Below are 26,805 nucleotides of genomic sequence, written 5' to 3'. Positions count from 1 at the left end.
TAGTTATTACTGATATGGCAAATAACATCTTTTGTCAATGTCACTCTGATAACATTTATTTGAAATTAATTTAAAATTTGTTAATTAAGATGTTCATTTGTAATGCTGAATTCTGGGGGAGGTCTGGTACCTAGTAAGGAAAGGAGACAATTTTGGAACTAAAACTATGGGGCAGATTACTTGCTTCTGTCCTGAATTTAGACTTGCTGATATTTTGAAAGAAAATAAATATCTTCTCTTTGAAATAGACTTCAGTCTCCTATAAAAATAAACTGGGTTTGGAGATATCTCTGATAGATTTGCTATGTACAGCTCCCTTCTTATTGTCTTAAACCTTACTTCTGTCCTCTGTCACCATCATTGCAATACTTGGGGAAAATCTGTGATGTGTTTTGCACTATTCTCTTCAACTCAATGAATTGTGTTCTCCCCATGCTGCTTGACCCCAGCTGCTTGTTTGTCCTTCCATTGCATCCTGTCTGCAGGCTTCCTGGGGAACCTTTCTTCTCAGTTGTGGTTTTACTATGCTAACTCTGATCATGGACTGAAAAGCTATCTTGATACAAGGGGAAGAAAAAAAGACAATATAAAAATCCTGTCACAATAAGCCATGTGTTTACTGCAGATTCTAATGATTTTTCCCTTTGTTTTTATTTTTGTGCAGATTGTTTCTCAGAGGAAACTCTCCAAGTCCTTACTCAAACATGGCAACACAGCAGGAAAGTCATCAATAACAGTAAGTCAGTCTTAAATACACTCTTGTCTTCCTGTTATTTAGAAATATTAAGTGTGACTAATTCTCCCTAAGAGCATCCTGCTAGGTCACCAGAACAACCCTTGATTGAAGAAATGTATTTAAATTGTTTATTAGATTACTTGTACTGTTTCTGACAAAGGCTTGCTGTAAGGAAATGGCAACAAATCATGTATGCTTTGTACAAAAGCCACAATATTTACTACTACTACTTTTAAGGTACTTGGATGGTAGCAAGAAACTTGTGTTGATTGAACACTTTTAGTTAAAGGACTAGAACCTTCAGAAATTCATTTGACCTGCTTTGACACATGAAGGAGTCTCATATTTCTTTTCCCTCAGGCTTTTTCCAGTTTCTTAGGGAAAAAAAATCCTCAGAAAGCACAGACACTGACCCAGAAACTCCAAACGAAGAAGTCTGATGAGATTAGTTTTAGCTGTGTTGTAATGCAAGTGTGGACCAGATAGTTATAGCCCTATGTGTATCTTGAAGTCTGCAAATCAGTGTATTGCTTCTCTTTCATCTCTCTTTTGCTGGCTTCTTTGGGAGATCAAGCTGGACTGCATCCTTGTGGCATTTGCAGCTCTGCATTAAGACCAAGGCTATAATAAAATATTCTGCCTTGGGGATCTCTCTTGTCTCATGGGGTTGAGAAGGATCTTTTTCCTTGATGTGCAATTATCCAGATGGATTTCTTTTGATTGTCTGGATTCTTTTTCTGCCTTCAGCAATAGAAGAGACAGCAGATTGTTAGGAATATTGCTTTCTGAGAGCCCAGGAAATTTGATTTCTTAGATGTCTTCCTTGGTGCTTGGCTGGGGATGGATTTGCTTAAATGCAGTAAACTAATTTTTGATTTGGGGTTGAAAAGGAATTCCCCACTCATCTCACTGAATAGAACCAGGAGTGAGTTTTCCTGCCTAAATAACTTGGTGTGATTTGCCTGCTGGGATTATCTGGGTATACTTCTCGTCCATCCCTGGTGTTCTGGAGCCCCATCCTGTTATTTGAGGAATGCAGAGGAGTTTAGTCTTGTGAAAACACAAATGCTCTAGTACAACTAAAATCATTAGGCTTTTAGTGGAGTGTTCTGGCAAAAATTAAATCGCTGTGATAAACACAAGATGAGAGAAAATGAGTTAATAGTCCCTTCTGGCCTAACAATGGATGATAACCATGAAATATGGACCTTAGTTACATGCTTTGGCTTCTGGCCTGTAGTATTAAAGAGCAAACTGACTTCACTAGAAAGGGAGAAAACTGAATCCAGACAAAAAATATGGCGTGAAAAGTTTGCTGTCTCAACAGAATAAGTTAAAACAGGTTATTTTTCATTATTTCTGGACCTGGGAACATACCAGGTGTCTGTTAAGTATGGAAGTTACAAATACTAATTTCCCAACTTGTTCAGCAGACTGAATGATGAGGTTTTCATAGGATTTTGAAAGTTTCTGTCTTGGCATGTTTTGCTAGAATTTTATTAGCCCTTTGACTGTGTAACATCTCATCCACATAATTTTATAATATGGCTGTGGAATGCAAACAGAACACTGTTCAGCTTCTCCAGTTGGAAGTCTGTCAACCTTTGTAAGAGCAGGTTCACTATTTTCAGGTAAAAATATTTGTGAAACTTGGTGTGGAAATCCAAGAGCACTGTTGGCCATGTACAACTTAACCAGATCTTTTAAATCATACTACATGGCAGAGGAATATGTCAAACTCTATAGGCCAAATTTCCAGCAAGCTCATGTTTGCCTGGTAAATGTGGCACACCACATATATGCCTGTGTTCTGGTACTTTAATGCACAGTTAAGCATCTGTGCCACTATGTGGTCACATGTGAATATTTTGCATGGAGAAACATCACAGCTCTCTGCTGTGAGGTGTCCCAGGCAGAATAGTCTCAACTCAAGGAATCTTACTTGATTTAATTAATTGCTAAAAAAAAAACTCCTAAGGAAAATACCCGAGAACCTTGAGTCCTTGTGGTGGAGACAGAGCCTGGCTGTGGTGCTGACGTATCTGCCAAGTGTGTGACTCTGGACATGAAACACCCAGGAAATAGGTTCTTTTGGGTGATTTAATCTCTGGGGAATAAATTTATAACAGGGAAAGGTTTTCTAGCTGTCAAATAGAATATAATGTGGTTAGTTTCAAAGAACATTATTTCAGTTAAATATCCCAGGTTTAGTCAATACCTTCTCTCCCCTGAAACATTTTAATGGCTTACTCAGGAAAGGTGGTTTGGTTGTTTTTGCTGGGGTTTTTTATAACATTGCACAGCACATTGACTGGCATCATTATCAGCATAGCTTGTATTATCTGAAAGAATCACACTATATTATTTTAGTATTACTTTCTTCTGACTCAATCTACAGTAAATGGTTTTGCCAATGTAGCTATTGCACAAAAACTATACCACGAGAACTCTCCTACTGTAAATGTGACCTTCATGGCAACTAATGACAGGTGACTTCACTCCTTTTTCCATTTAGCTCGCTAAATGATGCTGAAGCAGCATAAAAATAATTGGGTTTTAGACCCAAATAATACAACTCTTGTAGAGCATTTTTGCCCCCTTGGACACTGTGAGACTGTGGAATTCTCCATTGTTCCATCTGAGAAGTACTTTCAGAGGAAAGGTATCCCTGATGGATGTTGACTTCTGTCCATTGACATGTGATTGACAAGGCTGCATGACACAAAGATTTGTGGGCTTAAAACGGTGACATCCATCAGTTGAGCAGGTGATTCACTGAGTGCTCTCAGCCCTTCCTGATGGGACATATTAACTTGTACCACACTTCAGTTTCCTAAATGGGGTCTACAGTGTTCACACTGGAAAATGGTATCAATCTCCCCTTTCATTACACCATGCAAAACTCAAATGTAGCTTTCCATTTAGGTGATCGCTGAGGAATTGTCTGGCAATGATGACTACGTTGAACTTTCATTCAGTGCACGGAAATTGGATGACAAGGTAAGCCTGATATTAACCTTACTGAAAGATATAAGAATGCTTGCAAATATAATTTGATGAGATTTTCCCTGACAGATAGTTTTTCCCTTATGTTATTAAACACATCAGGGTTTTCAGACAAGTGTTCACAATGAGGCATTCCTCAAGTTGCAAAGTAATTAAAAAAAAATAATTCCAGGGAATCTAATTAAAACCAAGACAAGTTAATTACACTACAACCAAGACAGTTTAATTATGTAAAATGCCACAGATCAGAAATGCTTAGAGAAGTGAACTTTCTGTAAGTAGTCAAAGATGTTATTGTTAAAGTGTCCTAAAATGAAGCTTGAAAACTTCATAACAGCTCAGTCATGATATACATCTTGTTCAACAAAATGTAGCTTGAATATGAGAAAAAGACTTTTGCCTATTTGTTAAAAACTCTTCTCCTTTTTAATAAGAAGACTCTTCACTGGCTCAAACACTACTCATCATTATAAGGAATACCTCTTTCTGAAAATATCTGTTGTTGTTTAGCAATTTATTTTTAATAAGCATCTCAAGCAACCCACAGCCCAAGAAATCCAGGTGGCTCCTTGTAAGCTTACACTCTGTTATATCAATGTAATAGCAGACAGAAAAATAAATGAAGTGTACTAGTCCCTTCTCATATACGGAGGTGCTTCTAACTAGAAGCATATGTTAACACTATACAGAAATTCAGGATTGTGATGCTCCAAGTTTGACATATGTAAACATTTGATATATGAGTAGCTTAAGATCAAATCAGTGAGACTACTTTTGTATATATGGATCTGATTTTCAAAGTTTATAGCTGATGAAAAATATTTTTAGTTGAAACTGCCAGAAAATCTCAGGCAAGCAGAAAGTACAGAAAAATATGAATAGTACTGGAATTTATTTAGAACATACAGTTAAATAACTTTACTGTGCTCAGGATCATTAACTGTCATAAATGATCAGGACCTGAATTTTCTTGTCATCTGAAAGATGAATTAGCACCTTTTTTCAGAGTTGCTGGAGTCTTAGTGTTTCTGAATTGCATAATTCATTTAGATGTCAAAATGTAGATTTACCAATCTCTCTTTAGACAGATAACTTTAGAGGTGATTTCCAAAATTGTACACAAGTTTCTTTCTCTTCTACATGCTGTCACATCTAGAAAAAATGGAAAGGACATACACAACTTAATAAGACTCCACTTGGTCATTGCTCTTCCACAAATGTAAAATTCAGTCTGCTTTAAATATAATGACTGCTTAAGCATCTTGTTGGTATAAATTAAAAGGATACTGCCAGAGTGCAATTCTGAGTCAGGGCAATGTTATCTGGGCAATGGCTTTAGTGAGTGAATGGAATACTTTATAGGGATAAATTGAGAAGGATCATTCTGAAATACTGCAACAATATTGTCATTTTTGGCCTTTTAACATGTCCAGTTGAGGTGGGCTTCATGTAATAAAAAATTCCTGGGTGATGCAATCTGCAACTCAAGCAATGACTCATTGTGTGCTATCTGAATCAAAACTCTCATCTTCAACTGATGAAAATCACTGGAAGCCTATTGCAGTTGAAAGAAGTCTCAATTTCCTCCAGCTGGAGACATGGCTCTAAACCTGGGTGAACCTTGTCTTACCTCATTTACAAGAAAAGTGTATGGCTTTTTGTATGGCTTATAATGAACTTTGACATCAGTAGATACATGGCACTATTCATAATTACTGTTATTAAGGTTTGAAATTACTTAAATTGAAAGTTCAGCTGTTGGTGAAAAAAAAGAGTGCTCAGATGTCACATATAGGTTAAAAAAACTCTAAGAATTGAGAAGAGCTCAAAGAATTTTGAGAAGAGCCCAAGCATGGTTTTGCATACCTCTCCCTACTCAGTGAAGTCAACACCTGAGTAGAGATGTAATCTCAGAGAAACAAACTGAAGGCTGTAACTGGCCTTGGAGTCTCCTGAAAAACAAAGGAAACCTCTGGAAGCAGTCGTTCATGCTCTGCTACAGGGTCACCTTTGTAAACCATGGGGTTCCTGAGCTGGTAACTGTGGGATTGGCAGCAGACAAGGAGAATCCTAATGTCTCACAACTTGTGGGTAAAGGAAGGGGTGGGGGAAGGTGGTGTATGTGCTTTCAGGATTTTAAAAACAGATACATACTTTCCATCCATTTCCATCAGTGGTATCTTGAATGGACCAGAATTTTCTTCCTCCATCCTTTAAAGAGCTCCTTGAAAGAGGATCCAGGTTGTGGTCCTTAAACATGTGCATTTCCTCTACTAAGGAAAAAGAGGTGAACAATAGATTTTTGAAAGATTAAACTAAATTTGTTGAAATAATTGAACAGGCAGGATATGTTTGTTGCAGGTTTTTAACTCCCTCCACGTAAAACTGCAATAATTTTAGAGACGCCACAAACCAAGTAAAGCCTACTCAAATTTTCCTAAAGGGGTGGCTGGAACAGTCAGTGAAAAATTATAGGAAAGTGACAGGTATACCAGTTTCCTTTAATTACCTGACTTTGCAGAGATAAAGGTTATATTTTTTTATTGCGGTGCTTGTTTGGAAGGTATAACTGCATTTTCATGTTTTATTGAAGCCCTGTCAGCTCAGATGGCAAATCTTTGTTTCAAGCGATCCACTGAGAACACTTCACAGTGGAACAATAACTTTTGGAAAGGTTTTATTGAATTAATAGCTGTGTCACAATTACCATAACAAGCAGCTACGTTTTTATGATAGCTATAATGAATTACGAGCACTGAGGCAGGCAAACTGCTTTTCCTGTTCTGAGAGGCAGTTACCATTGTTTGGGAAATGTCTGCAAAATGCAAGCTAATATTGCTTTTTTACATAGTTCCTTGTGTTAAACTACTACCAAAAAAGTCCTCAAATTCCCTGTCTTGCTTCTGAATAATTTTCAAAATTGTAGTCTTTTGGCTACTTCAGCCCTTTTCTGAGGGACCTTTGGCTTGAAAATAAACCAGCTAAAAGATGTGTCAAACTGAATGCTTAGAAATGGAGGTGGAAAAATTTTAAAAATTTAGGCCATGTACTTGTGTTATTACTATGTAACTGCTGTACATACTGAAGGAACGATGTGCATTATACCACTAGCAAATGCATTGCATTAATCCTTTAAATATTATTAAAATAGCACATTATATTGCTGCTATTCTTCTTTCAAAGTATATCCTTGTGAGATAACACAAAGCCGTTACATTCAGCATAACAAATAACAAGCTTTCAAAATGTTAATAGCTATGAAAGCAAATGTTTTTTCAGCTTATAAGTTTTTGCTAATTAGAAAGCATCTTGAATATAGAAGGATTTTCTGTTTGTACCTTAATTCTGAAAGGAATTAGGCTTTTGCACTGAAGGCAGAGTGATCTAAGCCATTGTCCAGCATCAAAATCTTTCCCTTTATGTGATATTGCCTTGGTAGTTAGAACCACATATTAAAAATTGCTTCTCTTGTGCTTTATGGCTGCTTCATCTTCATGAAACTCAGCTAGGAATGATACTATATTTTGAGTCTTGCATGAAATTTTGGTTTCCTTTCTGAATTCTTCTGCACTCCAGGGTACACTCTTTGGATGTATCATTTTGAGGTGTTTTCTTCAAGTAACTTACCAAATTTGTGTTTGGTGAAGAAACTGTTAACATTAAGCTCCAATCAGTCTGCTTATGTGTGAGAAGAGGCAGCTCAATCTTTTTTAACCTTACGCACACTGGATTTTGGTGTCACTATGATTAAACCAACATCCTCTCTCTCTGCTTGTTCTCTTTGCTATGCACCAGTAATCCGATCACCAAACCCCCCTATAAACTTGCAGTTTCAAGTGCTGAGTGGAGTCCAGATACTAAATCTACATCAGGACCTTGAGGGAGACTGTGGAGTTACAGACTTTGTTGGGTTTTGTCCTGGTTCTACACACTTATACATGAAATGTCCTGTTTACCATGTAATTGGAACAAAGAGGCAAACATGGCTTTGTTGTTTCGTGTTCCCCATGATAAGATTTAACAAATACATTTGCACATGCTTTGCATCAGTTTCTGAATGTGCCGTTATTTTTTCTGTAGGAGGAAAAGAAACATGATTTACAAAACAGCACTCTGAACACAATATTTTGTCACTTTTAGGACATGGACAAGACTGTAGGTTGCTTGAGCCTTGCCCAAGCCTTCATGGTCCCTAGGGACTCACTTCTTTCTCTAGACATTCCAATGCAGGTGTCCCTTTTCAAAGTCCTGATTTCTTTGTTGTGGAATTGTAAAAATGCCCCAAAGATAAATTTTACCAAAATGATATGTCCAGATTTTGGCTAGCATATTATCCAAAGCTGTTCCCATCCCAATGGCTGTTTGACTGGTCAAAAATAAGTATGGTGGACATTTCATGAGGAGAAATTTGCAGAAATATACATGTTACAGTAATTTTTGCACTAATACTTTTATAGAAACACCTGGGAACCAAACAGAATTTCTCACTTCCCCAAACTGATATGAAGGTCTGTGGTTTTGAATACGGCCTAGAGAGAAAAATAATATTCATATGCACACAGTTAATAATGTGGCTCTTTTGAAGAAGAAAATGAGGAAAGGGACTTGAAACTACAGAAAATGGGCTCTGTCTGTTTAAATCCTGCCCTTGCAGCCTTGCAGAGTTAGAAATATGAAGCTTACTACCTCCAGCTGTGGAGGATACTCCTCTGCCCCCACAGCCAGCATGCCCCGAATAAATGAGATGTGGAAACAAAAGAGGCTGTGGCCAAACTGTAGCTACACTATAGAAAGCAACTTAATTTAGGTTTGTGTAAGAACCTTTAGGGTTGTTAGCTGAATGCAAGACTAGGGGAAGGTGTTCTGCAGTGCAGTGAGTATGTGAACCTCAGTGTCCGTCAGAGAATTGCTTGTACGTAGAGATATCAAGTAATTTCCTGCATTCCCCTACTTTGTCATCTTAGTATGGGCCATGTTACCACATCCTAAAGAGGATTTGCTTCTCTAACCATCTCTAATCCATCTTGACAGTACTTGTGTTAGTTGGTAGCCGCACAATGTCTTGGTCAATTAGTTTCTGTTTTGAGAGGGTGGGTGAACAGTGTGAAATTCAGCCCCACTGTAGAATACACCTCAAAGCACAATGCATGATAAAACAGATGTCAAAAGACCAAACAGGTGTGGAGAAAGAAAGAAATGAGCTAAGTGGATGAAGGTGCTGAAGCTCACGAATCTGGATTGGGTATAAGGAAATAAGATGTAAAACAGTTCTGCATTACACGATTAAATAGTTGTCCTGCATGCCATGATTCAATAGTCAAACTGAGAGCAACTACAGCGCACAGAAATCCTTGTGGGACAAGGACAAGAATGAAATATTGCTCGGCGACACCAAGAGGTCTCACTAAAACCAGGCTGACTCTCCTTTTTCATTAGCAGCCAGGGAAGCACCAGTGCATTGTGCCTGAAAAGCTCAAAGGAAAAAGAGTAACTCGTCCTCTATTTTATTTTAGGATTTTTTCAGCAAATCCGATCCTTTTCTGGAGATTTTTCGTGTGAATGATGATGCAACCCAACAACTTGTTCACAGAACTGAGGTAAGGAATAGAGTTGGATTTGTTTTCCAAGGACACAGATGGGCTGTCAGGAGAAATTATTTATGCTTTCCATGTCACAAAGGGTATTGCAAACACCCACATTCAAAAACACTACCTAGTGTTCCATGCTAGTGTAATTGTTAACTAATGGGTATCAGGTCTTGACTTATGCACCTTACAGTAATGAAGATAGTACTGAAGCCAAAATTCCACATTTAATTAAGATGGCATATATTCTGTTTGAAGTTCAGGAATTATAGATATTATATTTAGCTGAAACCATGCTACAGACGGTATCATTTTTTTTCCATTAATACTATGCTGCACCTTCTCCACCTCCTCCCAGGCTGCTGGTGCTAAAGAGATTTGTAATCTGGTTGCTTTCCATTTGTTTCTTAAGTCCCAGAGACATTACTGCTTCTGTGGTAATGACTGGCACTGTTTTAAACAGGAGCATTTAAGTATACAGGGTGAAGCTGTGGAGGTATTTTGGGTTATAAGCCTTTTATGGATTCCATAAAGTCTTTCTAGCACAGCAAACCATGTGTCTCTAAATTGATGTTGCCCATGCACATTGCCCAGGCCTGCATCTGTTCTACAGCTTCCAGTTCAGTTCTACAACCTTTTCCTTGTATGTTATGCTCCTGCTGAGCCATGGCAGTCCTGGGGTAATCTCTGTAGCATGACCTGTGGATGGGTCCATTTCCCACCTGTGCTCCTTTTTGAGGCTTTCCACAGGAGGAATGTTGCAAACTGCAGGTTGCTCGAGGGCACATATCCCATGCCTGTTGTTCTGAAAACTCCACATGAGGTCTGCTTTCATCTCTTTCTGTTCAATGTATTGTTTTTAGCATTCTGTTTGGAGATATGGAAATGTTAAGGGTTCCCTCTTTTTTATTCACTCACAGGTTGTGATGAATAACTTAAATCCAGCATGGAAGACCTTTAAAGTGTCTGTAAATTCTCTGTGCAGTGGAGATCAGGACCGCAAGCTAAAGGTCAGGAGTTATTCCAACTTTTTGAGTAGTTTTACTCATAGAAAACTAAGTTTCTCTCCCTTTTTCAACTGTAGATTGCTATTCTGCACTTTCCCTCTTTGATGGAAAAGATGATCACACAGCTGCTTTATGATTACCATAATCAAATTAAGGATGCAGAGAAGTGGTAATCCACTGTAATCAGTAGATTATGCTCTATATTTCTTGCAGTAACCTCAAAAAAATGATGGTGCTGTTTTTCCCAATCAGTTGGATAATTTGAATCCAGCATCATTTAACCGGTGAAAATGTACATAAGGGAAGTGGCAGTCCTACTACAATTTTAACTACTGTTTCCTTACCTTCTGTAAAAGAAACACTGAATTATGAGAGCTGTCATTATATTTGAAGAATAGGGCAACCACAAAAATATATATGCCAGAGTAATGCAAGTGGTACTAGTCAGCAGAAAGACTGATGGTTGGAAACTCAGAGCTTTGTGTAGAAAAAAATCATCTTCTTTTGGCTAATTTGTGTTAAATAAAGACTGTGTCCAATTGTTCGTATCTTCTGAACAGGCTTAAGGTTTATACTAAGTTAAAAAACATCAAACAAAGAGCACTAGTCCCCAGTGTCTATTCAGCCTGTTGTAAGGACATTGGACTCAAAAGTCTGGCACTTCTTTTTTCTTACTATACGAAATTATCTAATAGAATTTTCTTCTCCCTGAAAACATTTCTTCCTTCATCATTATAACTGCACAACCCTGGCAGAAGAGGCATTGTCATTTTTCACTCATTAGATACTGCAAGTTGTGCTGTGCAGGGAGAAAAAATAAAATGCTGGTGTGGATATTTTACAATGCATGCCACAAATGAGTGCACGAAAGCATATAAAGGAGCCTTATTCATGCTTGGATTTTGATTTATAACTTCACAAAATTAGCCCTGTTATTATGGAACAACAGTGGTACTGACATGGTGCTTGTATGTATATGTTTGTGTGCTATTGAGGATGCATGAGGAAGACATAGGTATAAATGTTTATGTATAGTTTGTGTCCCCTGTTGCCCTGTGGCACTGTTGGGCAAACAAGATGAGTCCAAGGGGAAAAGACATAGCAAAAGAGTGAGGAAGTTTGAGAAAGCAATGACAGATGTAGTGAGGAGAAGTGAAGGATGAAGTAGATTAAGCACAGGATACTTGGGACGCGAGACCAGGTTTTTTTGTGACAGATGCCTCTGAGATGTAGGAAGGAAGCTCAGCATCTTGGCTGGTACAGGGAAGCAGTTGTGAAAGATCTTTCTATCTACCCCTTAGCTGGTAAATGGTCAAGCCATTTGTGTTTGTCATGCTCAGTGGGGTTTAAATAGGATTGTAGGAGATGAAATAGAGAATAAGGTGTAGAGAAAAAACACCCTCCATTTTAAGCAAGAAAACAATATTGGCTAAAGAGGATTTCTAGTGCAAGTGAAGAAATGTAGTTATTTATTGTAGCATGTGTAGGATGACAGCAATGTGAGGTGGCAGAGTAAGGATTTTGTTATTGGAAGGTTGCCATTTTATAGACTTCCTGGGTAGATGAAATACCTATAAGTTAGCTGCCCAAAACACAGAAGATAAGCAGATTACTCTGTGTTCTATAGGCAATTTAGAGCTCCAGGAAAGGAAAAGGAGTGGGGAGGGGGGAAAAGCAGCTACCCTCCGGGGGTGGTAATATGACTAACACAAAGGATGGTCAAGGCTAAAGATGAGTAGCATGGCTGGTGATTCCATTGGCACCTCTGATGCCCTGACTGCTACTTCATGACAAAAGGGAAGCACTGGGAAAGCATAGATGGTGCATTTTCAGCCAATGAACTTGCATCACAGTTCAGGCAGGGCTGGGAGCTGAGATTTTACATTTGAATGGAGTGAACTATGAAAGGTTTGGAAAGGGAAGGTGAGCAGTTCTTGGATGTATTAGAGAAGAGCAGGCCACTGGTGAGATATATAGACAGAAGTGATATGGTTAAAGCAGGTGGGAGTGCTGTAGCTGCTGCAGCATTATGCTAAGGTCAAAGGCAGCAACGCCAAAGGGGCCAATGTCAGAGAACACAGTATACTCAAAATATGAGATGCTGAGAGGCTGAAGAAGAGATATAATGTGACAGATTACCTGGGTTATGCAGCTTCTCTAAGGGTGCATCTTTCACAACCAGAAGATTGTACCCTGCCTCCTCCTTGTCACAAGGTCCCAAATCATCTAATCCAGTTTACATCTTGCAGTCACTTGGAGCAGTCAGTTGTGCCTGGCCTTCTAGGATCTGCTTCTTGAGGCAGCTTAAGTTGAAATGAGTAACATCCCGCAGTAATGTGACTCTACAGGTCTGAGATGAGACGGATCAGATTTCTGCCACTGAAATGAAAAGCAGAATCAGCACAGCACTGCCTTCACCACATTGTGTAGATGTGGCCTTTAAATCACTTAGATGAGAAAACCTAGGAAAAGAAGCAAACAAAATGTGAACCATAGAATGTCAGAGTAAGTGGCACTTCTCCATAAGTGTAGAGAAATGTGGTTCTGCAGGGAGAAATGTACTTTATTCTCTTTGAAACTGAAGTAAGAAGGTATGAGAAAGGCTGAGATTTCAGCTTGGGCAGAAGAAAATGGGTCTGGGAATAAAGGTGGTCTTTGAGCTATGAGCATAGAGACAATAGTCAAAATTATTTGCAGATGGTACTGCCAAAAGAGAGGCTGAAAAAGGAACAAGAATAGTCCTTTATGGCTTCCTGCAGAAAAGATTAGGAGGAAGTCAGTGGCTGAAGAAGAAAACCAGGGCAAGATGGATCTTATGATAGTATTTTTTTCTTCTTTTTCCTCATGTTTTTATTTGTGTATGCAAATGTTTCCAGGCCCTGATTTCAATATCTGAGTATTTGCTTAAGGCTGCAGTTCATTTCCAGAAAAGCTAAAAGTACTAAGATTTGCAACAGATCATTCATGAGTACAGAAATATTTTAAAATTAATTATGGCTCTAAAATAAGAAAAAAGCTTGAAACTTATTTCAAATTCAGACCCTTTATAACTTTTGGTGGGTGTAAGATATGGCTATTTGGTAGAGCAGCCCCCAAAATCACTTGTATTTGACATGTAGCGTATAGAATTTGTCAAATGACTATTTGCTTCTTTTCTATATGGTCTATAACCTAGGAGTTTGATGGCAGCAAGGACAGCAGAGTGGAAATCAGAATTAGAGATGAAGTTTCTGTGGCTGGTACAGCACTGTGTGAATGTTTAAACTTTGATTTACATTGCATAAGCAGTTCACTCTACCTACCATATTTTGGAACATTTGAGTTTAGTTGCTTTGTTTCACTTCATAAAGTTTATAGCAATATGTTACTGCTAAGTGTTGGAAGAATTCTCTGTGCCATATTTAATGTGGGGGAGATTTAGTGTATTCCAGCTGCTGCGCTGAGCATCACTTTCTTGCCAGGATTGCTTGATCACTATGAACAGTAATTGCATAAGACTGGGTAGTTTGCTATCTGTACCTGCTGGTTTTTATGTAGTCTGGAAGGCATAATCTAAGTTAAGGCTTTAAGAAGCATCAGAAATTCTTGGAGGAAAACATCAACTTGTGGAAAGTCTTCAAGACTTCTTAACAGCAGGCATGCTGCAACTGTCACCAACTTTGGCTTGCCTCTGTAGGGTATTTGGAGCTTTGAAGTCTTGGCCCTTCATCTCTGGCGCTGAAATCACATGGGTACTGATCTTAGTGATCAGATTTGTGTTATGAAGAATGGGAATTAACATGGAAAAAGGACACTAAACTCAGTTCAACTTGCAGAAGTTTGCTCTTCATAACTCTTGCACCCAAAGCAGCCTTTACACTATCTAGGCATTTGAAACTTTCTGGTTTAAAATGTATGTTTAGAAAGATAAGATAAGCAAGGTCAATAAAATCAAAGCAACAAATAATTAGGATCTGCCTCAAAAGTCTTTTGCTAACATCCTAAATCTGTTAATTTCAATTCCTTAAGGGCTTTTAAAAGGAACACAATTTTGCTTTATTTAGCTGTACTATTTAGATAATAGTTAATATTATATTTCTCTCAGGATGCCTTGTAAAACTTCATTGCAATTATTGCTGCTCTAGGTTTTATTATGAAAAGGATATATTAGATTTATGAACCTATTGAGCTTTTCTTCCCAGACATTGAAACCATCTGAGAAGTCTGGTCACACTTCAGTGCTGATCATACCTGCTTTTAATGCTAATGGGACAGACAATTGGTGTATGCATTCAAGTGAACAAAATACCTCTTCGATCCAGAAGTAATGCATTGCTTTTTTAATATGTAAAGAGTTTCAATTCACAACAGTAATTACTGACAAATATGAGTGATGGTTATAATCCTTCTGAGGGCAGGTTTTATCCTAGTCTGCTGTGCCGAAGGTCCTGTAAATTGTGAAACTTTGGCATTCCAATTTGGTTTCAGCATGTGAGGTATGTTGTCACCAAAGGTTTATCTGAAATACATGCTTGTATTGTGGGTATTTTCTAGTAGGAATCATGTACTGTCCACTTATTCTAATAGTCTCAGGGTTCCTCTTTTTCCAGAGGAGTCCTGATAATATACAGAGGAAAATAATCTCTTTTGTTTTGGAATTACATACTGTAATACTTGGGAAATAAACATCTAACAATGCTTGTTAGGCACAGGCCAAACAGGACACATGGCATAGAGTATTTATATCATCTGCTGAGGTTGTACAGAGAACCTTACCATGAGCAATTCTGTTCATAAGAAAAAGTAGGAAAAGAAGCAAAAAAAGCCTGGAAGAAAAATATTGCTGAGATGAAGTGATAAGCTGCAAGGAGAGGGGGAAGCATGTGTCATATATGTATAGAAAGTCATTCCATCTTCTACCCACATAGGAGAAATTTTCCAGAGAAGAATGTCCATTAGATATTTTTCTGCCTTTCAAAAATCTGTCTGTTTCAACTATATCATTGTTGTCAGTTTGTTTATTGTTTCTCCCTGCCTATCCCAGATTACAGGTGATGATCCTGATGAAATTTGTGCACGTACAGTTATGAGTGGGATCCACAGCTGTGGCTACCATGGCTATTCCATACATCAGGTTATAAGGCCTCTGCATGTATGAATGGCTCTTTGCAGCATGAACCCCTGAGACAGTACTGGTGCTTACTTTTGGGTAGCCATGGGAAGGTTGCCTCCTCCTGTGTACTTCTAATGAGGTTCAAACCAGTTTTAACCTAGTTCTGCCACTCTTCTCTATTCTCTCTTATGTCCATTTGACTTCCTTGGCTTTCTCCATCTGATCTGTTGGAGTAGCTGTATCTTAGCACAGGAATTATATGTTTGGTTTCCTGCTGAGGAGTCTATTTGGATATGCTTGTAAGCCCCAGTATATCTATGATGCTCTTAGTGCTAGTGAGGTGCATTCAGGATTTTAAAGGTCATGTGATTTTCAATTCATTTCTGTACTAAGACCTTGATAAATAGCAATACATGGCCTTTTCCAATGTGAATTTTCAGGGACCATGAATTTTCTACATTTTTTGGGTGGGTCATTGCTAACAAGGTTTTCTTGCGAGATCTGCACTTTGCTTAGATTGATAATCTATGCAGTGCCACTTCTGCCTTGTTGATACTATTATATAATGTGATTCTTACTTACAATATTAATAGAAGTAGCTCCACAGCCTACAGGAAAGATTTCAATATTGTTCTAGATGGAAATAGCCAATCACTTTATTTTAATTTTATTAATTAAAATAATTTCATTCAAAATTTGTTATTAATATGATAGTATCTTCTCCAGTGTCTGTTATGGAATTTGGGGGGTGGTGGAATGTTTGGTCTTCTTCACATTGTTGTACCCTTCTGTTTCCTTCTGATTTCTTAAAAGTGTTTGTTCTTTCATGCAAAATGATGGATCATTAGGGGGGAAAAAAGGTGTTTCTTAAAGGTCTGTAAATGTGTAGTCTGCTCCATTCTGAGTTAAGGAAAAGCAAATAGCTGTGGTTATTTTGATATTCTCTGAGTTACTACTGCAGTGTTCTCTAGATCAATAAGCTTTCAGTGACCTTTAATACTTGACTGTGGCTCTGTTTATACATCTATATTATAAACTGTAATCCTTCAATAAACCCTCAGCATCTCTGAAAGCTGCTGCTGAAAGTAACTGAGCAGCACCTGTAAAGAAGGCCAAGTAAACCTTAAGAGACAAACAGTAAGTAATACATTCAGACAAATCCATTAGTGCTTTTATTCTTTCACAGTTTAGCTGTCAGAGTGTTTGAAACACTAATGTGGAAAGATACAGTTTATGGTCAAGAGCTATAATTTGTGCAGGATTTTAAAAAGCATGTGGCACAAAAGGCAATTCAAGCAGTGTCAAATGATGATTAGGAAGGCATGAACTGAAGGATTTCACACTGTTCCATAAGAGAGGTCTCATTTGTTGTTGTTTTCTTTGGGCTTTTACTTCCATGTAGAAAGAGACTGGCACCAAGAACAAATTACAGCATAGGCTAGACTTGCTGGTTACTTACTTGATTGGGTGATTTCTGTCATACCTGATTAACTAAGCAGTTCTACATTTTCCCTTCAATTTACTCACCAAATTAATGCCAGTGGACCCAATCATTCCCTCCTTGCTTACCCTGATGTTGCTGAAGAGGTATTTGCATGTGAGTCCTTCTTGTAGAAAGTGTTCAAAAATAAGAAAGGAGGACTCAACCCTTACGTGTCTTTAATATTAATCAAAAGATGGTTTAAAATTACATTTTAGGTAAGTAATTTCCTTTTGATTAGGTCAGGGCGTTTTCCTGGTGTCTGTAGAATAATTGCCTCACTCTTGAAGAGTGCAGATCTTTATAGTCTGGATAACATTTATTTTTTAGCTATATTAAGGATGTTATGCTGAGAATTTTCAGAGAAGTTCTTCTAAAGCTGACTGTGCAGCTGATAATTTGAGATAGTAAAAAGTTCCTTCTCGGTAGTTAAAAAAAAATTGGCTAAAATATTAGTATGAAGTGTATATTTAATAAGCTAAGAGAAATATTTGTATAAATGCATACAGCTTAATGAGTGTAGGAGTTTTAAAACAGTCTTCTGAGAGAATGATACATTACTTTGAGGATTATTAGAAAATTAAAGTAAATAACACACTGTGAAGGCCAATTTCTGAGACCTCCTTGCATAAATACCATCAGACTTAGTTTTCCAGTAAATGTTTCTTTTCCCTTCTCTCTTATGTTCCCCTTGTTGTCCCTGTGTGCCTGTGGTACCAGGCACAATACTGATTATTAAGAACTCAAGATGCCTATGTCATAAGGTCTATAGTCACTGTGGAGAATTTGCTGCAACTACTCATTCTGTTTTGTCAGTTGGGGTTAATCTATAATTTATCAATCTGCTTAGGAGTGCTTCCTGAATTCAGTGATCACAGTAGTGTGTTTGGAACCCTGATTTACCTGAGCATGTCAAGGGCTGACCTGATCAATCTTCAAAAACTCTATGCAGATGGGGAACGAGATTTAAGATCACCCTTGAAACAAAGACGATTAACTCGTATGTGCGATCTCAGTTTACAGATTCCTTTTGCCTTTCCTTGGCTGTGTTCTTGATGAAGCAATTGAAAATGCTGGGGAAGAAAATACCAGATTGTAGTTAAGATTTAGAAGAGAGAAATAGACTTGAGAAATGAACTTGGTCCCATATTTCTTAGAGTCAAGTGAACTCACTCTGATGACTTTAATAGGCACTAGTTTGTTCTCCATTATGGTAACTGCTAGATATACAGCAAATTAATTGTCAGATTAATTAATCTAGATTTGGGTTAATTGATGTTTGTGAAGTGCTTTGAAGATGAAAGAGCTATCTAAATGACAAGTGTTGTCACAACAATTAAGGGTCCAAGTGGATTGCACAAGGAGAGATCATCTGATATACAGTGGTTAAAAAAAAGGAAGAGCTGATATTCATGTCTCCAAGGACTTGGGCTGCTGATAAAGATGGTGGTAGAAGGCTGAAGAGCTGGTACATTTAAATAAAATGGGCAAAGTAGCGAGAGACAGGAGTCTTCCACCCATCCACTGGGTGACTCTGAGAACAAATTTCAGAGTTTACCCTGTAAAGGAAGATTTTTACTTCCCATTCCTTACCAGAACCCCCAGTTCCCTGAGCTCTTGGGCAAAAATGAAGAATCTTCCCCCTGACATTGCAAGGAGCATTCATAGTCTGAAACAAGGGCAGAGAGAGGACAACAAACAAGGAAAAATGTTGTGTGTGAATATTTGTCTGGATTAGAGGATCTGAGGAGTGTTTTCTCTGCTTCTCTTTTGCAAATACGAAAGGATTGCCTCCAAATAATTTGTATGTTGCATTTATTGTGACCTCCTTTCCAATTGCTTACTGCATCCATGGTTCCATCCCAAGACAAATAAATACAGCCTTTCACAGCTTTGCTATGCAAGTCATCAGTATGATAGAGAAATGTTTAGAAGGGCTCTCTCTTGCCTCTCTTGCTGCCTTTGAAACTGAGTTTTAATCCCCTGAAATGAAACAGAGGCTCCTATAAGTGCTGCTGACTGTAATCCAAATCAGAGGTGTCTAGTTCCTTTACAGGGCAATAGCTGATAAAGTACTAAATCCCATCCTTGGGACCATTTAACAAAGCACAGCCCTAGGAATGAGGATCTGTTCCACACTGGAGGGTGGGCATATGGGATGCCAATTAATTAAATGACCTCTACATTCTTCCTGATTTTCATATTCCTTTGCACTGAAACATCCTTACAGACCCCAGCATTAGCTGCAGAGCTGCTTACTGTAGAATTTTAGAAACTAGTGCTACCATTTTGAATTAAAATAATAGAATTAAGGTCTGCTTTCACTAAAACAAATCAGGATTAGGCCTAGTTGAAACCTTGTAAAGCAGCTGAATGCTGTAGTGAGGGAATTTTAATTCTTACATATCTTAAAGAAAATCCATCCATTTCAAACCTTTGTGTCTGCAGGACATTTTGCTGTGTGACTTACAGTATTTTGTGATATTAAAAACAAGAGAAAATGAAAGTCTAACAAGGTTTTCATATTCTTTTTTCATTTCTTTCTGTTGAGATGGGAAAGCATAGGGAAGGCAATTTTCAGACAATCTCATTTCAGTCTCTCATAAAGTAGCAAAGACTCACATTGGCTGACATATAACCAACTTATAAAGGCCCTTGGTTTCTTTTCAGATTTATGTTTTACTGTGTAAATTGAAAATTACACAGCCATGGAAATTCTCTTGTTAAATCTTACAATAAATGTATTCTTTGCTATGAACTATATACTTAAACAGAAAGCTTACCTTAAAATTCTACTCGTACATTCTATTTTATAGTTTCTACATTAACATACTACCATGCAAAAATGGGTACACTGTGCAGATAATAAAATATACATATTTTAAATTGTAGTAATCTCAGGGAACATAGCAGAGTCAAATTTAAGACAAAATAATACATTTGTTTAAAAAATTACATAAGTATCTTCAGGGACCTAATTATAAATTAATGTTTGTCATATTCTAGGCAGCATTAGGGCAGAAATAGCTATTAAGTATGTCTAAACTTAAATATTTTAGAAGATGTCTCAGTACGTAGTGATCACTTGAGAAGTGTGAACTTTGTCTCACACCGAAAATATGTATTTGGCCCTTCCATACACAGTGATCTCACCTAAGACACATTCTGTTACAATTTACATCTGCATTTTTTGTTTGCCAGAAACAGATTTCCTCCCAGCTAGATGATATACACATTTTGTAACATGTAAGTACATGTATGTAATGTATATGCACCTTCCATAATAGATGGAGTTATGTTTTATAATAAAAATGTTTTATCTGCCTTATAAGTCTAAATTAAGCATGTTTGTTGTGCATGTTGGTTCTCCAAATGGTGTGGAAAATGCTCAGTAGATAAGCTCTACAGGATTCCATGAAAAAAGCCTCTCTCAGGCTCTTGAGATCAGAGACTTTGGTGTGTTTATGGGCAGTAGTTGTTCTGTTTGTGTGTTTCAGCTAATAAAGCATGTCACAGAAGTGTAGCATTTGCTACCTCTAGCTCAGAGCCTTGAGCAGGATTCAGTGTTAGAACAAAATTTGTTTGTGACACCTTCATGCCAGTCCCCCTCAGACAATGAGAAATTGAGAGCTGTTTGTTCACTAGGGACCGTGGAGTTATTTTAATGGCCTGTTTATTGAGAGCAACACCACTAGTGTGTTTTTCAGGAAACCTGAGAGGAAGGTGTTCTCTTTTCTCCTCTCTGCTCTGAGCTGCCACTGAGGCAGCCCTAGCTTTTATGCTCTTCAGGGCTCCTCACTGACTGGCCAGCTGTGGTGCTTGAATCCTTTCCCCTGTCTGTGTGGCTATTTCCACCATACTATTCATAGAATTGTTCAAAAGTTTAGTATATGCAGTTCATTGCCTCAAAGGACGTGCAAGCTGTTTGGAGGATGACTTCTCTATATTATTCTGAGCATGACAACCATTGTGTCTGCTCTGCCTGAGGGTAACAAAGTGATGATATATTCTGTCACAAACATACTAATCCTTCCCCTTCTGAAAAACACAGATTGCCCATACATCCTTAGGTGAAAGAGAAGCTGAGTAATGTTAGAGACCATTTCTCAATAGTACCAGTATTCCAGACTGTTGAGTTTTCTAGTCTGCGTTTAGAAGAAATGATAAAAAAGTCTATGACTGACATGTCCCATACATTCTAAATTGCCTAGGTCTGAAGTTAGAGAAACAACAAGGAACAACAAGAGCATTGGCAATGCTCATTGGACAGCTCTTTAAATATCAAATGCTAAGGTTTGTTCAGATATACTAATCACCTCTTACATTGTTGATCATCACGTTACTAGCGTAAAGTTCCTATTGAGTCTCCTTATTTATTTTTTTTCTGAGAAATTTCAGAATTTGCTGATAGCAGTTGATTTTCTATGCTAGGTAAAGATAATCGTAAAGAGGGAGCTCTGAAATCATGAATGACTTGGGGGAAATGACTAGGGAATGATTTGATTGTTGGTACGTCAGGGTACATGAATTTGAAAATCACTATGACCAGGCACAAAGGAAGTTCTCTTTCTATACAACACAGTTCAATGACAGGATAGGGATATGTTGTCAAAGGATGTTGGGAGGACAAAATCTGCAAATATGCTAAAAATATGACTAAACAAATTCATGAATGGTTATTGCATTGTCTGACTATTAAAAGCATATATCAGATTCTCTCTCCAGCTTCATGAGAGTGTAAAATTGTTGACAGCCAGTAAGTGGGAGATTATGGTGAAGAAAAGATGGATGTACCTTTCCTTATCTTATATAGCCTTTATTTAGGTACTCACTAGCAACTGGCAGAAAGGTGATACTGATACCGTGTACTTTTAATATTTTTATTAATATTTACTTTCAATATTTACTAATTATGATAAATGCTTGTCGCTTTCAAAATGAAATGTCAGTGTTGATTTTCATTTGAAAAAAAATCTAAATGGTTAGGGCTTTATTATCTGAGAAACTGTGCATGTTTTTAGCAAGACACTCAGTACACACTGCTACTGGGTCGTGCTGCAAGGTTTCTTCTACTCCAGTAAAACTTCATGAAAAGGTGAAAGGTAAGTGGATTATTTAGAGCTGAAGTGTGTCTAGTTTGCTGTATATAAACACATAGATAAACCAGGCTAGTCCTTTACTATTCTATAGCAGCTGCAATAGAGCACAGGGAATTCTCTGTGTGCTTTCAAATACTCATCCTGACCCTGGTTACTCATGCACAGCCCTCTGCTGCCTTTCTTTCTTGTATATATCAGCTTATATATTTTTCATTAAAATACTGCCCTTCAACAGAATCCCTGTTTGATATCAGCTACTTCTGTTTTTTTAATGAATCCATTTCTAGTTGCAACTGAAATATCTTAAAATCTGATGACTAGATGTCTGGAAAGGCAGGTTTATTTTTAGAGTCTAATTAAGAAGTAGGCTACTCACATTAGGGAGTCACGATTCTCTTAGACAACAGTGTTTCAGACTCCTGCACTTCAAAATATTAAAAAAAATAGTTAGACTTGTGCCAAAAATAAGTCTTTGACTCATGACCAGGCTAAAATGTGGGAGTAAAAAATTTGCCTATTGTCAGATTTCAAGGTTATTTTCTTCATAATACCACAAACAAGCATTCATCAATAAAAAGGAACCTGAGGGGGAGTATGTGTGAATGTTGCTGCAGACTGATGATAAATGTTATTAATAAATTAGTTATGTTCATCTAAGCAATGCTGAAAGTTATCACTTAAATGTTTCATGATACTGTCACTAAGAAAGACACAACCAGATTATCTGAGAATTACCTATGGGGAAGGTGTCTCCTTCCTCTCTAGGTGTCCACTCTCCACCAGTATGAGCCGTCTGGGAAGAGTCAGGATCCAGCCATGGGGAAATAGAAGCACTGCTTGGCTCCAGCCATTCTTCATGCCAGTCTGGGTGTGAGGAATTCGTGCAGATTAAAGCCTACCAGCCCTGCAAGGACAGAGGGGAGGCAGAAGGGATAGGCCAGAGCTGGGCAGCAGCAGGTGCCACATGTGGTTAGAATTGAGGTTGTGGTAGGATCAGCCCCCAGTGATACTATGGACATTAGAAACTGAGTCTGCTGCAGTGTTATTTTGTGCCCTGTCCCTGAAACTTTGTCTTGTGCTATGCTGAAGCTGTGTTAAGAGTGTGATTTAATGGCACTCATCAGAATGCAGTGTGTGCTTCTGCAAGCAGACTTATGAATATGCAAAACTTGCACAAAATAATTAAAAATCACTAACTCATACTCATAATCATCTCATGCACATTTTGAAATTTAGAATTGTGATTTTAGTAGCCTAAATATGTTTGTTCACAGCACTTGAACTCTTAATGTCCTTAAGAGCTTTAAATCCTCAACACCACATAGCTTTAAGGTGACCTGCAAAAGTAAAATACAGGACCCTGGTAATGCAATGTTCATTGCATGCTCTCCTAGTCTGACTTGTTCATATTTTTCCCAGCTGTTCAGAGCATTAAGCATGTACTTGTAAAGTTGTTGACATTTGAGTTCTTTCCTTCAGTCTTTAATGATACAGAAATAAGAGCCTGATCTGTCTTCTGTACAGCTTCTTGTGCTGATTTCCTTGGCTGTTAATTTCCTGCCTTCATACAGAAAGCAACACATCATTCTGATCACCACTATGTAACTGTCACTGCCTTGTGCCCAGGGACAAACTTGCTACCAAATTTAGAGATAAGTTGTACAGTAGATATTCAGGGGAGCTTAGGAGGTAAAGGCAAAGTTTGGGGAAGAGGAATAAGACAAAGAAAGATACTCTTTTGTTAGTCTTGTGAAGACAAGCATTCCTTTATAGCTGAGGGTTTTTTTGTAAAACCAAGAGTTTCCTCTACAGGATATTACTTTTAAGCACTCTTTCATCTTAAAAGGCATGCAGAGGTTTGCCTGTGGTTTGGTTTGTTGGGTTTTAGTGTGCCTCTCAAGGAACGCAGCATTAGCAGAGGCCAGTACTTAAATCAGTTCTGCTTGTGGTATTTTGGTCATAGGATACATGTCCCCCAGTTGCAGGTGCAGATGCAGTGATCCATCACAACCCCAGACACTACAGGTGCAAAACATAGTGATATTTTTAGTACTGAAGTCTTCCCTTATTTGTTTGTCAGGACTGAGAAAAATGAAAAGATGCTCTTTTTGTAAGCACTATTCTGTTAATAGTTACCAAGGAAGACCTCCTTCCTTCACCTTCCATATTTATCTGTCCATCAATTTATGCTGCTCATGGGATATCCATTACTACAATAGGTCAGTATTGCACAAGTTTTACTTGTCAGAAACATTCAGAATTATTGATCATCTTTCAAAAATATTGTCCTGCGTCTTTTAGAAAAGTTTGCACAAAATCCAGTAATACCAGGATCCTTTTGTGACTTTTGCATATGTGCTTCCACTTGCTATTGTGGAGAGAAATATCTGTGTAAGTCTGCAGTAATAATCCTACAAGAGCACTTAGTGAATAGCCTATTTAAGCCAACACAATGGTGTGCTGAAGGAGAGCCTCGGGATAGTGGCATATTTGATTCCTGGTGTGCTGAAGGAGAGCCTCGGGATAATGGCATATTTGCTTCGTTTTTTCACCCATCCCTCTGCTCATACCATCTTAATGCTTAAGATATGTCTTGCAAAACCAGCATAAATGCAAAGGACCAAAGTTTGTCAGGATTTTCATGTCAACTTTTTTTCCCAAAACTTCATTCTTGGTTCAATAAAACAATTTGAATCTATGACAGTTTTACCAAACTATTAATCAAAATAAGTCCTCCCAAAACTAATGGTGCTTATTTTTTACTCCTCAATTTCATGAATAAATTTTCTTCTCTTACTTAGTTTTTAAAGCTAAGGAATTAAAGCCCATGACTTTTCTTTTTAATTATTTTTTTTTATCAGTTTGGATTAAACAGGGTAATTTTGTGAAATATATTTTGCAACCTCCAGTAAAGATAGCATTTCGTGTAGTTCTCCTCCTGTGCCAGGAGACTGGATAGCAGTGAGCTGAGGGTGATGCTCCTGGGGAGCAGTCAGGCTGCAGTCAGCATCTTTGCTGTTCAGGGCCTTGATTCGAGCTCCCTCATGGCTTGTAAAAAAGTGTATTTTGGAGGATTACATTTCATATCAATAAGATCTGCACTTCCCAGCTGTCATGTACGAAAAGGGACTGCTGATTAGTCATTTTAATTTTCTACCTGTTATATTTTGTAAATGAAGTATGTTCTGGGAATCTTAAATTACCTTGTAAATTTGGAATATTACTTGAGATGTTACACTGCCTTTGGCTTTCTAATAAAATACTGTTTTCATCTGCAGGAGACAGTATTACTAAAATGAATGTTACAGAACTGCAAGGAGCAACTGCATGTTCCATTTACTGTCTGTTCTTGCAATGGAGAAATATGACCATATTTGAGCATGAATGCTTTTATTCAATGAATATGAACAGACTGGTATATTGAAATTAATTGTGTTTGGAGTTTATAAAAACAGCTTCATAGATGACTTCTTTTATATTTTTTTACACCTTGATTTCATAGAGGCGAAACAAGCTGCCTAAAGCTTCTCCTACTTGAGAATCAATTTTTCATGTGGGATTGCCATGCTAATAATTCTTTAGTGCCTTTTCCTGTTCCAGACCTGAGTGATTTTATCTGTATAAAAGAGGTACTAGTAGCTGGGGAAAAGAAAAACCACAAAACTACCAACTTCTTTTTCTTTCCTTCTTTTCTGCCCCAATTGATAAAAATTGCTCTGAATTAAAATGGTCACCATCTTCATTTCTACTTTCTTTCTAGCTTATGGCCCATGTCCAGTGCACTGCAATTAATGAAAAATTGTTCTCATTGACCCATCCTATACTTGAGCACCTTAAAGAGGGACATTTGTTTCAGAACTCAGGAGCATTTCTGATTAAGTATTGGGTTTGGGTTTTTTTAAACCAAAAAAGAAATGTCCTGTCACACTGACCAGAGCAGTCAAGAAGCAGGCAGTTTCATTGCTCATACTTTCAAGTTGCTTTCTGCTAAACCAAAATGATTTTACTGCTTTGTTTTTGATTTTCCGGTACTTTTTAGCCTAGCTTCTCCTCTGCTGTCTGCACTTAACTCACAGAGAGACAGAAATAGACATTTCAGTGAAACTCCTTTTTTCAAGTTTATTTTTTGAGAGATAATCTGAATCTCCCTTTCCTTTAGAGTTTCCATTGCTTCTTAGTGATGCCCAAAAAGGGGCTTAATTGTTTCATACATTTCTTAGTTGTTGTCAATGGCTATCACATCTCAGTCATGAAAGACAAGTGGATCCTAATTTGTCAAGAAGTGTTTGATTTTAATATCTCTATCTGACCTTATTCCTACATTAACTTGAATTTTGTGTCACACCTGCTTTAAAGCAAATATGTGCCTGAGTATCACTTCTTTGCTGTTTTATTTTTATTCTTCACTGATAACTGAAGAAGGACAATCACATATCCAAAAAGGATAATTATTGTAATATTAAGGAATGGGACCTTAATGTTTTTCTAGCCATTTCTGCTTCAGTTTTGACATCATGGTTAGTCAACATAGTATCAATTCTAAAGTGTATTTTTTTTACAGACTCTATTCATGTTACATTTACTTCCAAAGCCCCCTCAGAAGTCCTTAGATGTTTCATTATATTCACTATATTAATAGCATAAATAAAGCATATCAGTGAAGTGATTTAAGCCATAAAAAGGCTTTCTGAGCTGGGATGAGATTGTATGTGTTCTTTGGGCCTGGGTTTGTAGTGAGTGATTGGGTAATAGACCTCCCTAGGTTTCAAGAGTAATTACACGGTCTTCTGCTAGTGTTTT

General features: G+C 37.7%; 1 protein-coding gene across 1 annotated transcript in view; it reads left to right on the top strand.

Moving 5' to 3' along the window:
• Nucleotides 1-610: 610 nt before the first annotated feature.
• Nucleotides 611-26,805, top strand: part of LOC103802423 (copine-4) — a gene marked incomplete at its 3' end in the record, with an annotated part of 85,431 nt that continues 59,236 nt past the window's right edge. Inside the window, exons 1-4 of the mRNA XM_009074893.1 lie at nucleotides 611-736; nucleotides 3,662-3,736; nucleotides 9,256-9,339; nucleotides 10,248-10,337. Coding sequence (XP_009073141.1) covers nucleotides 611-736; nucleotides 3,662-3,736; nucleotides 9,256-9,339; nucleotides 10,248-10,337 — 375 coding nt within the window. The remainder of the gene's footprint in view (nucleotides 737-3,661; nucleotides 3,737-9,255; nucleotides 9,340-10,247; nucleotides 10,338-26,805) is intronic.

The sequence above is a fragment of the Acanthisitta chloris genome, unplaced genomic scaffold (genome assembly GCF_000695815.1).
Source record: "Acanthisitta chloris isolate BGI_N310 unplaced genomic scaffold, ASM69581v1 scaffold15005, whole genome shotgun sequence".
NCBI classification, from domain to species: Eukaryota; Metazoa; Chordata; class Aves; order Passeriformes; family Acanthisittidae; genus Acanthisitta; species Acanthisitta chloris.
This window is presented reverse-complemented; position numbering and strand designations above follow the sequence as displayed.